The sequence below is a fragment of the Cryptosporidium andersoni genome, assembly GCF_001865355.1.
Source record: "Cryptosporidium andersoni isolate 30847 chromosome Unknown contig_67, whole genome shotgun sequence".
Classification (NCBI taxonomy): domain Eukaryota; phylum Apicomplexa; class Conoidasida; order Eucoccidiorida; family Cryptosporidiidae; genus Cryptosporidium; species Cryptosporidium andersoni.
In genome coordinates, this window is record NW_027122812.1 from 1 (window position 1) to 16,777 (window position 16,777).

The 16,777-nt window shown below is 25.4% G+C and overlaps 10 protein-coding genes across 10 annotated transcripts; 6 read left to right on the forward strand and 4 right to left on the reverse strand.

The window, feature by feature from the left end:
• Positions 1–169: 169 nt before the first annotated feature.
• On the forward strand, positions 170–466 carry cand_013340 (uncharacterized protein; the record flags this gene model as incomplete). The annotated part of the gene is made up of 1 exon (XM_067211569.1): positions 170–466. One exon carries the CDS (start codon positions 170–172, stop codon positions 464–466), a length of 297 nt encoding a protein of 98 aa, XP_067069664.1.
• A 316-nt stretch (positions 467–782) lies between these two features.
• On the reverse strand, positions 783–2,249 carry cand_013350 (uncharacterized protein; the record flags this gene model as incomplete). Its single annotated transcript, XM_067211570.1, has 1 exon — positions 783–2,249. The coding sequence occupies one exon, from the start codon at positions 2,247–2,249 to the stop codon at positions 783–785; it is 1,467 nt and encodes a 488-aa protein (XP_067069665.1).
• A 257-nt stretch (positions 2,250–2,506) lies between these two features.
• Positions 2,507–3,217, forward strand: cand_013360 (uncharacterized protein; the record flags this gene model as incomplete). The annotated part of the gene is made up of 1 exon (XM_067211571.1): positions 2,507–3,217. One exon carries the CDS (start codon positions 2,507–2,509, stop codon positions 3,215–3,217), a length of 711 nt encoding a protein of 236 aa, XP_067069666.1.
• A 379-nt stretch (positions 3,218–3,596) lies between these two features.
• On the forward strand, positions 3,597–3,932 carry cand_013370 (uncharacterized protein; the record flags this gene model as incomplete). Its single annotated transcript, XM_067211572.1, has 1 exon — positions 3,597–3,932. One exon carries the CDS (start codon positions 3,597–3,599, stop codon positions 3,930–3,932), a length of 336 nt encoding a protein of 111 aa, XP_067069667.1.
• Positions 3,933–4,446: 514 nt separating this feature from the next.
• Positions 4,447–5,028, forward strand: cand_013380 (uncharacterized protein; the record flags this gene model as incomplete). The annotated part of the gene is made up of 1 exon (XM_067211573.1): positions 4,447–5,028. The coding sequence occupies one exon, from the start codon at positions 4,447–4,449 to the stop codon at positions 5,026–5,028; it is 582 nt and encodes a 193-aa protein (XP_067069668.1).
• Positions 5,029–5,780: 752 nt separating this feature from the next.
• Positions 5,781–7,613, forward strand: cand_013390 (transcription factor IIIB subunit BRF-1; the record flags this gene model as incomplete). The annotated part of the gene is made up of 1 exon (XM_067211574.1): positions 5,781–7,613. The coding sequence occupies one exon, from the start codon at positions 5,781–5,783 to the stop codon at positions 7,611–7,613; it is 1,833 nt and encodes a 610-aa protein (XP_067069669.1).
• A 757-nt stretch (positions 7,614–8,370) lies between these two features.
• On the forward strand, positions 8,371–9,111 carry cand_013400 (uncharacterized protein; the record flags this gene model as incomplete). The annotated part of the gene is made up of 1 exon (XM_067211575.1): positions 8,371–9,111. One exon carries the CDS (start codon positions 8,371–8,373, stop codon positions 9,109–9,111), a length of 741 nt encoding a protein of 246 aa, XP_067069670.1.
• Positions 9,112–9,322: 211 nt separating this feature from the next.
• Positions 9,323–11,452, reverse strand: cand_013410 (NOL1 NOP2 SUN family protein; the record flags this gene model as incomplete). Its single annotated transcript, XM_067211576.1, has 1 exon — positions 9,323–11,452. The coding sequence occupies one exon, from the start codon at positions 11,450–11,452 to the stop codon at positions 9,323–9,325; it is 2,130 nt and encodes a 709-aa protein (XP_067069671.1).
• A 327-nt stretch (positions 11,453–11,779) lies between these two features.
• Positions 11,780–14,050, reverse strand: cand_013420 (patatin-like phospholipase family protein; the record flags this gene model as incomplete). The annotated part of the gene is made up of 1 exon (XM_067211577.1): positions 11,780–14,050. The coding sequence occupies one exon, from the start codon at positions 14,048–14,050 to the stop codon at positions 11,780–11,782; it is 2,271 nt and encodes a 756-aa protein (XP_067069672.1).
• A 450-nt stretch (positions 14,051–14,500) lies between these two features.
• On the reverse strand, positions 14,501–16,636 carry cand_013430 (uncharacterized protein; the record flags this gene model as incomplete). Its single annotated transcript, XM_067211578.1, has 1 exon — positions 14,501–16,636. The coding sequence occupies one exon, from the start codon at positions 16,634–16,636 to the stop codon at positions 14,501–14,503; it is 2,136 nt and encodes a 711-aa protein (XP_067069673.1).
• Between the last annotated feature and the right edge of the window lie 141 nt (positions 16,637–16,777).

The window sequence follows — 16,777 nt, forward strand, 5'->3', positions numbered from 1 at the left end:
TTGTAGATTGCTTATATTCCCACGTAATTTTATATTATAAATAATAATAAATGCATTAATTCCCACCTAAAATCTCTATTTCCCAATTTATGCTACAATGAAACCAAATTTCCTCATTAGTATATCGTTCATATTTATATCTTAATATTAATATTAGAAAATATTTTGAATGTCTAAATTCTTAATCAACCTAATTTTGGGAATAACTCTATGTATTGTAACATTTCTAAATTCTGGAAATTTGTATAATTCTAGTAATTTGTTGTCTTGTTCATTCATTAAGTTGGATAATGAATTAATGTCAAGTAATTCAGGTAGTGAAGATGCGTTACTCCAACAACTTTTGCAACTTCAACAACAATATCAACAACATTGTCAACATGGTCACAGCAATATAACAAAGAAATGTTTATCTCTTGAAGCTAAAATACATCATTTAGAAAAACAATTAATTAATACAAGATAAAACTTTGGATGATAATTTAATTATAAAAACTAAACTATAAAAGAAAGTGATGAATAAATAATATTGTATTAACTTTAAATGTGTTTGTATTTAATTTATGGTTATAGTCAAATTGAGAAATTATTTGTTAGATAGATTTAGATAATATTTTATTTGTGTTTATTTCATTTATAGTATTCTTTTTTCTCTTTACAAAAGTAAATCCTCATTTAGTTTCCAATAGTAATTTAGTAATAATCTTTATATTCTATTAATATTAATGTTATTTAAAAATTATCTTGGTAAATACTATGTTACACTTAATACCTATAAATTATTAAACTAAATCTACTCTTTCTTCATCGATTTGATTTGGAATAATCTTATTTTCTTCTTTATAATATAAATAAATTACAAATAATGTAGTAATAATAAATGTAGGGAATACAAGAAGTAAATTAATTTGGAAAAATGTCAATTTATTTTCAAAAAATAAAGATATTAATAAATTAGGAAAATATCCTGCTGGATAAGATTGAAGTAAAAGATTAATACTTGAAAATCTACAAATAATATTACTTGGAATATTAAATGCAATAAGGGAATAAATCGTACCAAATATTGCTTCTTGACTTGTTGTATAAGTAACAAATGTTAAAATTTGTATTGGAACATATGGAATCAATTTAAATAATGAACAAGATATTAATAATATACATGGAACAAATGATGATAATGTTAAACCATATTTATCAATAAGATAACCCTGATATACACCAATTAGAGAACCAAATGGAGCTATAAAAGTTAATATTGTAGACCAAAAATATCCTTGATTATGACGAAGTTCACCTTCTGGTAAATGTGATAATTCTTCTATTTGTAAAGATATAGTTGAAAGATAAAAATTGACTGATATAAGAGTAAATACACCTAACATAAATTGAAATAAAAATAGCCTTGAAAATATATGGTTTATAAGTATTTTTGTATTTATTATTAATAATTTTAATTTAGATATAAAACTATCATTTATTTCGTTATTAATAATAATATTCTTTTTTATTTTATAAAATCCACCTTTACTCAATGAAAAACCACAATCATCTCCTTCTTCAAATGTTTCAGATGGTAACATAAAAGAAAATACTATAAATAAACCTTGTAGAAGTGCTAAAGTACCTATTAAATAATTGAATTTTATTGAGAAATAATCATAAAGAAACTGTATTATTAAAAATACACAAGATGAAAATCCATATAAAGTTGAAAGTGTAGATATAATCATTGCTTTATTAGAAGGAAATAAATTTGACATATGTATAAATGTTGGAATATAAATACAACCACATAAATTCTGTAAAATTATTCCAATATAAGAAAAATTTATAATAACACCATCTCTCTCTGGAATTAAAATTAAAGTAGTCCCAATAGTTGTTATAAGTTGACAAATACAAATAAATTTCGGACCAAAATAATCAATAAGAAATCCTAAAAATATAGTTGAAAACATTTGCCATGATAAAGATGAATTCATCAATTCTGCCAAATATACTTCTTCTGCTAAACTAGGTATTGTAGGATTTTCACGTGGAAATTTAAAAATATGTTCACTTTTAATCATATTAGCAAGTGATGGCCAACCTAATATAATTCCTGAACTTAAAAATATTTGAATAAATGATAAAATAGTAATAATATATCTAATTTTATCATTTCCATTTCTATTTTCTGTATTATTAATAATTGATGTTTTTACATCAGATATATTATCTTTTAAATACTTACTTTCTTCTTTCATCGAATATTAGATAATGGAATATAAAGTAATATCTTTTTAATTACTTTAACAAATCCTAACTTAATTTACAAAATTATCTCTATATTTTAAAATTATTATCTCTTAAAATCAATTACTTTAATAATACAAATATTATTAATGGATATAGTATAGCTACCGCTAATAAAAAGGTGGAATCATTGTCACATCTTAAATATATTTTAATAAGTTCTCTTTTTAAAGGATTTTATCATTTTAAATAATTACTTACTATAGTGATGGCATATTATTTAAGATCTAAATGTTTAAATTGGATACCAAGATCTCTATGTAAAATAGTATTCAAGCCATCATATACATTATCACTATTAAAATATAATAATATATATACACAAAATTCTGCAAATTTTTTTACTTCATCTAATACACAAGATATAAATACTGAACTTGATAAATCAAATAATTTGGATAATACTAGTGATACTATGGAATATCTTAAAGAAAAAATCATTATTTTGGAAAATGATATCACTGAAAGTGTAAAGAAAACTAAAGAAACTCAAGATAAATTTTTAAGAACACTTGCTGATTTAGAAAACTTAAGACAAAGACATCAGAAAGATTTAGAAAATACTAGAATATATGCAATAAGTAATTTTGCAAAGAGTTTACTTGAGGTAATAGATAATTTATCAAGAGCTTTATCTGCATTTCCTTCAGATAAAATACAAAATGATAAAAATCTTAAAAGTATATATGATGGTATTGATTTAACTAATTCAACTTTATTGAAAATATTTGAAAATTTTGGTATATATAAATTTGAGTGTATAGGTGAAATTTTTGATCCTAAAAAACATGAAGTTTTATTTGAAACTATTGATGATAATAAGCCTAAAGGAACTATATCATGTGAACTATTACCTGGTTATACAATTCATGATAGGATTTTAAGACCTGCTAAAGTTGTTACAGTTAGACATTCCTAATTTGTAAATTATATTTTATATTGATAATAAAATTAAATTTAAATAGATCTATTATATTTAAAATGACTTTTTATATTTACTATATATATTATTAGATCTTAATATTTTATATTATTTTGAATTTTATAATATTAATAGTAAATATCTTACCATATATTTCAAATACTAACTTATATATTTTAATTGTTTAAGTTTGAAGCTATAAATAATATAGAAAAATTTTATTTTTCTCTATGAATAGAGTGTTATTATAAATATTCTAAAAACCCTACTAATCCCGCAATTAGGGTTTTTAACTTTTAATAATATTAGGAATTATAATAAAATATTTAAACTAGGATTTTTTATAAGAATATAATTAATTATTTACTTCAATGATATGGTATGGCCTTTACTTGCTATTACATTTGGTTTTGGTGCATTAGCAATTAGACAGGGTATCCGAGTTATTAAAAACAATAATATTCTACTCCCATTATCTCATATAAAAAATTCTATAAAAGCTATATCTCCAAAAAATAAAGGTTTTGAAAATCCAATGACAAGAATTGAAGCATATAGAATTTTAAATTTATCACCTTCTGCTTCAAATTCTAAAATAAGAGATGCACATAGACAGTTAATGCTTAGAAATCATCCTGACAATGGTGGATCAAATTATATAGCCTCAAAAGTCAATGAAGCAAAAGAATTGATACATTATGATTCTAAATAATGTATTTAATTAATTATCTATAGAATATATTATAAATAATAAGTATTCCTTTATTATTATTATTATTATTAATTTTATAAATATAACCTATTCAGTAATTATCTAATTATTATTTAATAATAATATTATTAAGTTTTACTTAAACTTTTAAATTTAATTTTATAATAATTAATATTGATCACTTTTTTTCTTTACTTATTACCAAATATTAAGATCTATATAAATTGGTATCTAAAAATTTATTATATTATTCAACAAAATCTTAATATTTAGTCATAAATAAAATAAGTAAAATATTATAAAGTGGAATGCTCATTATTATTTATAATATATAATATCTCTCCAAAAATTTGTGTTTATATAAATAAAATAAGTTATAAATACTAGCGGATGGTATTTAGATAGGTATCCTATAATAATGTTAATAGCGGTATTATCTAGTCATTGATCAACTTTAAAAACTTCAAAAAGAAGTAATTTTTTAGAGATAGTCAAGGTAAATTTTTCAAATTAAATGAATGAGATACAAGATCCATTAAAAACTTCTTGTTATTATGAAACATTGGGTTTATCAATAGATTGTAATGAAGAGGATATACGTAAGGCATATAAGAAACTTGCAATAAAATGGCATCCTGACAAAAATTCAGATAATCGTGAATATGCTACAAGTGTATTTCAACGTATTTCAGAAGCTTATCAAGTTCTTTCTGATCCAGAAAAAAGGGAAAGATATGATAATGGAGAATATAATGAAGATTCTCAACAAGAATTTTATGTTGATCCTTTTCAAATATTTCAAACTACGATTGGAAATATATTTTTTAATCATACAATTGAACTAAATTTTGGATTTTCTAATATTTTTGATATTATTGAAGAATCATTAACTACACATAATGATTCTAATATACTATATTATTATGGATCTAAGAATAGTCATAAGAATAAATATAAGGAACCAAAAATATATCAACATACATATAATAAGGGAATAAAAAGTAGAAATAATAAAAATAAATGGTATGGATCAAGAAGATTAGGTCAAGCTATGGAATATTCTAGAAAAATCAAATTTTTAAAAACTTCTTTTTAATTAATAATATTTATGGATATAGTATATGATTATTATTTTGTATATCTTTTATATAAAGATGAGTTTGTTGAATATTTGATAATATTTTATCTTTATATTCGATAACAGCTATATGTTTAGTTTTATAATCATTTAATAAATCATTTAATGTTATTTCAGAAATAATTTGTTGTATAGATTGACAGCTTTGAATCTACAATATATTTGATGAAATTATAGTCATTAAAAAATTAATATTAAGTAGAGATAAAGAAATTATTTAAATAGATTTTGAAATAATATATAATACACTTACAATACTATTTACATGAAGTTTTAGAGTAAAACTTGAGATATAAGAATCATATAAAGTCCCATCTAATGTTGATATTTGGGATTGTTCAAGAATTCTTACCATATTTTCTATCATCCTATTAATATTTTCACTGACTAAATTGCGATATTTCTCTTTTGTATCCATTATAAAGATTAATAATAATTTGAGATAAAATCTGACTATTTTATTAAAATACAAAGTTACCTATTATTTTAAAATGAGTATAGCGAATAAATAATATTTTAAAAAAAAAGTGGCGCCATTCAAAAATATTTTTACAAATAGTGAATTTATTACCTCGTTCTTTTTTCCCCTTCCCTATTTTCCTCCCTCTTCTTTCTATTTCTTCTTCTAAATATTTTAAATTAAGCTTATAAGAAGAAATACTCTAAAATTTTAGACTTTATAATAAGCTTAAGATCATTAAGTCAATAATATGAAAAGAATTTGTCCACAATGTTCTAGCTTAAGTATAGAGACTCATGAAGGAAGGGGTGAAACAATATGTACAAACTGTGGTATAGTATTAGAGGAGAACACAATGGTAGAAGGATTTCAATTTAGTGAATCATCTAATGGTTCAGTTCAAATGGTTGGTCATTTTGTTCCATCTTCTGGTGTTAGAGGATTTGCTCTTGTATATGGAAATCGAGAAAGTCGTGAACATGTATTACAAAGAGGGTATCATAATTTACAGAGGATAGCAGATCAATTACACCTTCCAGTTAGTCATATAGAGTCAGCTCAAAGAGTATTTTTGATGGCAGTACAAAGGAATTTTACAATTGGTAGGAATAATATGTATGTAGCATCAGCTTGTTTATATGCTATTTGTCGTCGTGAGAAAACTCCACATATGCTTATAGATTTTAGTGATGTTTTACAGGCTCCAGTGAAAGTTTTGGGTCAAGTATTTATGAAATTATTACGTTTATTACGTTTACATGTTCCAAATATAGATCCATCAATGTTTATGGAAAGATTTGCTGCTCAGATGAATTTAGGAAATAAAACTCATTCTATAGCTGCAACAGGGGTAAGAATTGTACAAGCTTTAACGAGAGATTGGATTACAACTGGTAGAAGACCTACAGGTTTATGTGGAGCTGCATTACTTATATCTGCCCGCTATCATGGTATACCAGTTAGTTCTAATGAAATAGCTCAAATTGTTCGTATATCTTCTCCTACATTATTAAAACGTCTAGCAGAATTTAAACACACTTCTACAGCTCAATTAACAGCTGCTGAATTTGAAAATACAGATTTATTATCTCTTCCAGTTATACGTGGTCCACCATGTTTTGAAAGGAATAAATTAAAAGCTTTACAAAAAGAGATACAAAAAAAATCTATAACTAATGGAGATAATAAAAAATCTTCAATAATTGAAAACATTTATTTAAGAAGTGATAATTCTTATAATAATATAGATAATAATGATGATTCAACAGCTATATCTAGTACTATTAGTTCTTCTAATTTATCAGATAATACAGAAGAAGATAATAATTCATTAGCATTCCCAAAGTTTATGGGTGGTATTGAATTAGATATAACACAAGATAGTTTATGTAATGATGAACCTACTTCTCAAGATATTACTGTTATAGCTTCTAAATTAATTAGTGCAATTGATAAAGTTGTAAATGTAGATCAGGAAAATAATAATGAAGGAAAATATTTAAATGAGATTAGTAATTCTGATATATTAAATAATGATTCTGAAAATAATCTTCGACTAGATCCTTTGAAATATTTATTTAATGATTTAAGAAATATGTCTACAGATAAGAATTCAGTTGTAGATGAATATGAAGAAAATTCATATAATATTATAATTAATGAGGATATTAATTTAGATAATAGAAAAGAAGATTTTGATAATCAAATTGAAGATCTAAGTGATATTAGTGACTCTGAAATTAATGATTTATTATTAGATGATGATGAGAAAGAGGCTAAGAGTATTTTATGGGATGAAATTACAAGGGAAAGTTTACCTTATTCATGGTTAAGGAAAATTAATAATCAAGATACTAATATTGAAGACATTAATATATCATCAGTTTTAGATAGTCAAAAGGTATCTCATAAAAAAAGAAAATGTGAATATAAAAATCAAGATATTACTGATACAAATAATAATAAAGACCAAAAACCAGAAACAGCTGTTGAAAGTATACTTATGGCTTTAGATAAAAATAATAAAGGTACAAATAAATATCTAAATTCAGATACTCTAGCAAAATTATTTACTATATATTAAATATTATTATAAATATATTTTATAATTTATATATATTTTAGGATTATATATATAATACAAGATAAATAAAACCCTAGTATTTAGATTAAAATTTTTAATATTTCCGGGATATATAAAAAAGTAAATAAATGTTGAATTTATTGATAAAGGAATATTATTTTAATGTTATGTGTAAATATTCACAATCCTACTTTACACTAGAAAATGATAATTTCAATAAGATAAATAGCAAGATTAAAGATTATAGATAAATCCTCAATATATAATATTAAAGATTATATATTAAAAGTTCTAATAAAATTTTTAATATATTGGAGAAATACGCAAAAAAGTTGGATATAATGCAATCCTTGTATTTATTATGTTATACCCAATAATTTAAGGTTCTAATAATAAGTTCTCCAATTATTTCCAAAACATGTACACTATTATAGTGGATTGACTGTTATAACTACCCTAGAATGTTAGAAGATCTCTAAAATTTAAAATGTTAATAAATAAAACAAAGCTAGTGAGATTTTAACTATAAGTATAAAATCCAAATCTTGAGAGCTATAGTTATTACTTGAAAAGTAGTCATGTAAAATATTACGTACGTCCAAAATACCCGCCTAAATATTTTAAAAATTAAAGCAATACAAAACGATATTGGAGCTAAAGAAGAGAAGAAAAAAAAAAGAAAACTAGAATTAGGAGGGCTTAGTAGTCTGTACTAAAAATTAAGAGCAACCAGGCAAATTTTCTTTCATAATAGGCAATGACTGCAGTTGAAATATTGTCAAGAGCTCCTTTTGTGGAGTTACAACGTAAATTTTGTGAGTGTGATCCCTTGGGAAGAAATAGTGAGGGATGTAAATATACTGCAGAGTTAGCATACAACTTTTCTATGGCATATTCAATAACTGGAGATAAGGATTCAAATATAATTCCACTTATGGAGGGAATTTGTACTGCAGCCTTAAGTGTGGTTTCACTATACCCAAAGATTTTGGGTGAAAATTTTATTTGTACTATTTTAAAAGATGACTTAATAGGGAGTTCTAGTGCATCTTTAAAATTATGGCAACAAGATTGTCCAGAAACAAGAACAGTTGAAGAATTCTTGATTAGAGAAATTGATATACATGGATTAGAAGAATTACGTAGTAATAGAAGCAGTGCTGTTGTAAAATTCTTGTGGATGATAAGAGCTTTGAATTTTATATTTAAATTTTTAGAAAATACAGTTACTGGGAATTCAGATAATTTATTCTCTGCTGCAACAAATGCATATACAACTGCATTAAAACCTTATCATGGATTTATGAAAGCTGGTATAGTTAATTTAGCATTGCAATTATGCCCTAGTAGAATAAAATTTATGGGAGCATTAGGATTTCAAGATATGGATGTAGCATTGGATATTTGTAGAAGACTAATCCAAGTATCTAAACCTTGTATTGAACAGGTTAATTGTTTATTAATAAAGTATAATTGTAATTTCCCAGATAAAGTATGAATATGAGCAATCTGATTAATTCTATTTATTGAATAGAACTATATAGAAGAAAAGAATTTGTAAATATTTGGATAGTTTATAATACTCATTTATAATTTCAATTTTAAAGATAAAGAAGAAAATAAGTTTTTAATATATTAAGATACATGATGCTATGTATATATTAAATATAATTTGATTTAAAATTAGCACTTGTTTTTATATGTTTAACTTATTTTATCTTAGATTGGATATTCTCTAAATGGAACTTAATACAGAAGCGCAAGAATTTATCTAATAATAGTTCGACATGATTACGACCAACATGAGCTGGGAGAAAAATCGGGGAATTTTGCCCTTTAATATAAAGACGTAATATAACTGAGCCTGGTAAATCAAATATATAAGAAGATTGTGGAGATTCAGGGTCATTTAACATATATCGTGGTATTCTAAAAGGATGGAATTCCTTTTCACATTTAAGATCTTCTGGTTTTGGGAGTGTTTGTAGAAGCTGTACTGCCATTGACATAGATATATCCATACAACGTTGTGTATTATTAAATTTAAAGTAATTTTGATTATATAGATATAAGCTAAATGGGGAATTTAGTCTATATAATGGTGGCAATTGAGATATATCTAGATTGAGATTACAAGTCTTCCTAAAACGTGATAATTCTATACTAGGGAAGCCAGCATGAATGATACGTAGTGAATGTTTTGCTTTTGCTTTGAATAAGAATTCAGCTAATGATTTAGATATTAGCCAAACTTTCCTAGGATAGCGATACTCATCTTGTGTATCTATTGTATCTTCATTTTCATTTGGACTTTTTATATTAATTTGATTCTTTAAATCATCATTTACTTTTTTATTAATACTCCTTTCATTACATGCTTTATTAAAATTTCCCTTTGGATTTCTATATAACAAATGATTAAGTAATTCATCCTTATTATAATTTTTTAAACCATAAGGTTCTATCATTAATTTTAGAATTTCTTCTCCATGCTCATGATCTTTTAAAGGGAAATAGTCATCTTGAATATGTAGATTATAATTTGGTTTTTTATATTCAGTATCTAATGATGTTAATAATCTCAAAATAGCTATGAAGAAACCACCAGTATTTTGATAATGTGGCATAATTCTTATGCACTTTTTAAGATTTGATGCTATATCTGGATCTTCAGGAGAGAACATTGAAGGTACAATAGATTCATGTAAATAATTTGGAACATCTTGATAATGTTCATAGAATTCAGGAATACTTGATGTATTATTTATATCATTTCCATCCTTTCTTTTTTTATTCCTTTTTTTTTTAATTATTACAGGAACTTTCCATCTTGATAACCCATGTCTATATTTAATTTTACTTAAAACTTCATTTGATAATTGCGAAATATTCTTAGGATCTACAATTTCTACTGTTATTCCCTGTTCCTTTAAAGATGTAATTACAGAAGCAATAACAGCTTCATTTTCAATTGGATTAAATGAACAAGTACTATATACAATTAAACCTTTAGGTTTTATAAGGCTCAAAGCTCTTAACAAAATTTTCCTTTGTAGTCGATGTAAAGAACAGCCAAAATTTGTATTCCATTTTGAAAATAGATTTGGATTTTTACGAAGTGTACCGTCACTACTACAAGGTACATCACATAAAATACGATCAAACAAGAATTTTGTTAATTTAGAATCTTTATCAATGTATAATTCTGGAAAATTATCGGCAGAATGTGTAGTTACTACAAATGAAGGGGAATTTAAATGCCTCATATGATGTATTAACATATGAGCTCTTCTTGTATCTAAATCGTTTGCAACCAAAAAACCACCAACAAATTCCCTATCATTTGTATCTGACTTTAAAATTTCTAATATTTGAGAAGTTTTACTACCAGGAGCAGAGCACATATCCAAAATAGCGTGATATTTAGATATATCCAAAAATAATACAGGCAACATACTTACAGCTTCTTGACGAAATATACAACCTCCATCACTAAACAAAACTAATGAGGAGTGAAATTCCCTTGCTATTCCAGAAGATTTCTTTAAATTAAAACGAGATTTTGTTATTTCATAGGCAAGTTTATTTGGATACCACTCTAAGCATGATACTAATGGTTCACCATCATTATTTTCTGAATATTTCGAAAGTTTTCCCACATATTCTAGGACTGAACTTGAGTAGGGATTTTTCCCAACAATGCGGAATGTAGATGGAAGATCTTCTTTAAGATATTCAATAAAATCATCCCATTCCCCATCTGGTACAATACCTTGATATCTATAATATCTCTTAAATTCCAAATTTTCACGTTCTAGCTCCTTATATTCTCCATACATTTTAAGAGATAAAAAAATAAAGAATTAGAAAATTAAAGTATAAACAAACAATAAAAAAATAGCAAATAACTACAAGGAGCATATGGCGCAGACACTAATGAAAAGTAGCGTCGCATTCACTACATATTATATTAATCTCTATAATAATAAGAATTTAACTCTAAATTTTAAATTGTTAAAACCATTCAAAAATAAAATTAAGATAAGGTGACCTAATAAACAAGAGAAAATAACGGGAAAGAGAGAGAAATTTGTAATATAATGTATAAAGATACTACACAATACTTAAAGTAATTAAATATATTTACTTATATCAAGAATATCCATCTAATCCTTATTTGTAGAACTTGAAAATGCAACGTCTAGATATTTATTAATAACTTTGCATAGTTTCGGGGAATCTTCACAAATTGATATCCGTAACTTATGAATATCTAAACGTATTAGAGTAGATATATTACGGATATCTTTAGCATATTGAGAAAATTGATTAGTGAGACTTCTGTAATTTTCTATAAGATCTTTATCGTTAATATATGAATGAATAATTTCCAAAGTATTCTTATCTTTTATATTATCATTTATCTTATATTCATTATATAAAATATTTTCTTGAATAGTCTTTTTAATTTCAATGAATGGGTCAATTTTTGTAATTATCTCTCGAGCTAATTGATAGTATGTTCGAACTTGATGATAGTCATTTAAAATGAGTTTAGAGATTTTCTTGGCAACTTTAGAATATTCAGCAAAATATTTAGTTGCCCTATAAATTTCCCAAATTTCATGAATAGTTTCTTGAATTTCCAAATAATCATCATATACAAAATCACTTTCAAATTCTACTAGATTAAATTGTTGTAGAAAATCATCAATCTGACAAAATATAGATCTAGCTTGTAAATTACAATATTGCTCCTTAAAATCTCTCTGTATACCTTTTCCAGTTAATATTATATTACAAGATTCATCTAATCTTATTGTAGTAGAACCTTTAACTCTAGCTATATTAGATAAAAAAAACTCGCAATTTTCTTGATTAATACCACTTTGTACAAGCATCGTATGTAAAAAATTCACATCAACTTCATTCCAACTAGTTAGAAATGGTCTTAATTTATTGAAATACATAAATATATCTTTAATTCTAATATATAAGTCATCCTTCTTATCGATATTATAATCAGTTTCTTCTAATAGACTTGCAGTACCTAAACTAAGATCTTCATTATATGGAGTTGGATATAATTTATGAACATACTCATCAATCAAATCTACTTCGTCAAATATAGACTTTGTAGCATTCATCCCTATTTCTATTCCATATTTAATAGCATTATTAGAAATTTTTTTATTAATGTAAAATCTACCTTTAAGAATTACCTCTACATTTGGATCTGCAGGTATAAAAAATCTTGTTGTTACACCAGGATACTTCTTCATGGAATTCATTATTACATTATTTGGAAAATATGGAACTAATAGTCTAGTCAAAGTATCACCAAATACTGAAATAAAATTCATATCTTCCACTTCTTTTATATTTGTAAATAATTGAGGGGGTGATTTATCTAAAGCAGATATAACATCCACAATAATATCATCAAAACTTTTTGCTTTACCAATTAAAATACAACGCCTAATTGCATCTTCAACATTTATATAACCACGTAAACCACCATCAACAAAAGTTCCAAAACCATCAATTTTTGAAGGTTTGAACATTATAGGAAAAGTTCCTGATGCTGCAACAGCTTGCGAAAAAGTATTTTCATCTAAATCACTTGAAAAAGCATAAGTACGAAAAGATTCATAGCTTACAGCAGTAACTATTAAATCTCTTTTTTTACTTCTCCAACGTCTTCCCTGTAATTGACTATAAATAAATGATGAAGCTCTAAATGTCTTGCATATACTCCTTAGACGATGTGATCTAAATATTTCAACTAACCAGCCTCCAGCATTTCTCCAGAGAGGAAATATACAACTATGAATATGATCAGAATTTAGAGATGAAAAAACAGATATTAAGTTACCTGCCCAAATATGTTCACGACCTGGTTCAGATATTAAACTATAAGCTAAGTTGCCACCACCAGAAGAAACACCAGTTACAATATCCCAACGAAGTTTCTTCTTTTCTTTTCTATACTTTGAAGCTAATCCATAAATAACTCCTGCCTGCCAACAACTCCTATTAGAACCTGCGGACAATGCAAGAATATAACATTTATCGTCTCTAGCATCTGTTATATCTATTGTATTATTTCCATAATTTGTTATATATTTCTGGAAAATGGAATCTATATATTCAAAAGATAATAACGTCTCCATAGTTGGCATAATATGGTTTTTTACATTTTTAGTTGTATTTGAAGTTCCTGATGTATTAGTTCTTTTTCCACCTAGAATTGGATTCCATGAAGTTACAGAACGTACTTGAAATACACTTAAGAAGAATAAAATGTAGTATAATGTTAGAAATAAAGAACATCTTAGAGATATTAAAGATTGGTAAACTACATTTACAATTAACTTCATATTACATAATGTCCTTGGGGACTTAAATTTAGAAGATGAAATATTTAAGTGCAACATTTTATTAAATAGAAGATCCTGAAACCAGATATGATTCAATTCCATAATCCCAATAAATCTTTAAAATTACACCAAAATCCTTAAATCCTATTTATGTTTTTCTTCTTTATAAGTAGTTCATATTATAGGTTGACCTAATAAATATTACTAATAATATTTAGATGACTTCAATATGAAATAAATTTTAAGACCACAGTTAAATTAAAAAAAAAAAAAGTTGAAAAACTGGATATTTGATTCTTAATTGTGGTTAGTCCTCACAGCTTTTTCTGAGTACCTTAACTAGTTAATAATACGGGTTGTCTTTAATAAATAGCATGGAATTAGAGCCGCTTGTCAATAAGGGGAGGGGGGAGGAGGTGAGATTTCATTGCAACTTTCTATAGCAAAAGTTAAATATTAAGAAGTTAGATATTCTAAATATTAAAAAAAAAGTTACTGCTCTAATTCTCATTGTGAAAGCTTAGAAATTTCAATTCTTCTTGTAGAAGTTATTTCAATTAATCTATGAAATGTCTCAGTTATAAGCTGTAATAATAAAATATAAACTTCTAAAATAATATGATCTTGTTTTCCTCTAATCATTAGAGCTTTCTGAACAATATTTATGGATAATCTTGATGTAATATTCGTTAATTGCCTGCTATAGATACTTTTTTGTTTCAATATCCTGTCAAGTGGTAATTTAATTTGATCACATAAGTCATTTGGATAATCTTCAATATATTTTCTGAAATCTTTCATCTGACCAATATAATTTAAAATAAACTGATAATTCATTTGAAAATCTTTCCTTAATTTTTCAAGACTTTTTGGCTCATTACTTCTTAATTTAATACAGGTATTAAAATATTGAATTTCTCTTAGTCTGTAACTTAGATGTTGAATATTAAAGTCAAAAAATAATTCCAATTTATCTAAGCTTTTTAAACAGGAATTTGAAGATTCAGAATTATATGATGTCTCATTATAATTTATAAATCCTGATGTTTGTTTAGGGTTTTCAATTTCATGAGTATCCACTAGGGTTTTAAATATATTATCCTCAGAACATAAAATATATATACATGCATGATCTAAATCTTCATGATAAACATTTTTAGCTGCTAAAATATATTTAAGAATATATTGACAATGTTCCATTGTTTTCTTATGTGATATTGATCGAGTTATAAATTTTATATCAGAATTTGTCCATATTTTTAAATAGAAGAACTTATAAGCAGAACATTCCAAAATATTTTTAATTCTATCTTCAAATAATAATAATTCACAAGATTTCTGACTACATGATTTACCAGACAAAGGTGTTATATCATATAATAAAGATGGTAAATTTTTTTCTGGAGGTACAGATACAGTTGAATTTGGTATAGTCCAATTATTTTGTATATCCTGAAATAATAATGGAGATTCATATGCATGAAAAAATCCTTGTTCAACAATATCTTTAAATTTTTCATGATTCCATAAGTAAGGAGCTTTTCCTAATATATTTCTAGTATTTGTAGGATATAAGAAGTGTCTGGGTGTTATATCTGGGAAATTTTGGAGAGATTTATATATTGTACTGCTTGATCTCCTTGTAATAATTAAAGATTTAAGAACTTGACGAACAATTTTTAATATACTTGTTTTGTTAGCAACCTCTTCAGTCATTTGTAGATCTGTATGTAATAATTTTTCATCATCAGCAGCTATAAAATCTATAACTATATCAGCAGTTGTTTTAGCTTTTCCCATTTGAATACATCTACGGATTCCAGACTCTATATCTATTAATCCAAAAAAACCACCAGTTGCAAAAAGTCCCATTGAAGAAATATTTACAAAAGGAAATGCCAATGGATATGAAATAGTTGCCAATAGAGCATCTTCCACAACTTTTTGATCTGATGTTTCGTCTGTAAATACTACATGGGAATAGTCTGAATATTTAAAAGTACTAATTGTAAAGCCTCTATTTGATTTTCGTCTTCTTTCACTAAATAAAATATTTATTAATTTTTCTAATGGTTTTGTATTACAAATAAATGAAAATTTATCTTTGCCACGATTTTTTATGTAATCAGTAATCCATCTTCTTATGACTTTTGAAAAAGGATAATCACATTTTGCAACTACATCTTTAGATATTTTAGGCCATAAAGATGCTATTTCATATGTCCATTCTAACTCATTTCCTGCATCTGAATACTGAGAGAACATCCCATTTATTGCCCCTACACCAACTCCAGTAATTACATCCCATCTTAGTGGTTTCTTATTATCGTGATAATGTCTAGCTAATCCATGGACTGCACCTGCTTGCCATGCTCCTCTACTAAATCCTCCTCCCATAGCTAATATATAACACTTATTAGGATTAGCAGTATCATTAAGACCAGGAGTTTTTGCTCCTAATATTGGAATATTTATATTGTGTAATTCTATTTCATTTACACTTTCCCTATTTAAATTTATAGAATTATCAAAAGTCTCCTGTAAACTCAATATATTAAGTTTTTTTATTGGAGATGCAAAAGTATAGAAGTTATTGATAACCAGAATCAATAGATTTAATATTTTTAAAAATAACAGAACCATATTTCAATATTTACTAAGAGTTATGGAATCTCCTCTATAGCAATGTTTTCCAAAGGCTAACTTTATAAAATCTTTATTAACACTTACTTCTGTTATATTGATAGATTCTTATTATTAGTAATAAGCCATTAAAGTGTTCAA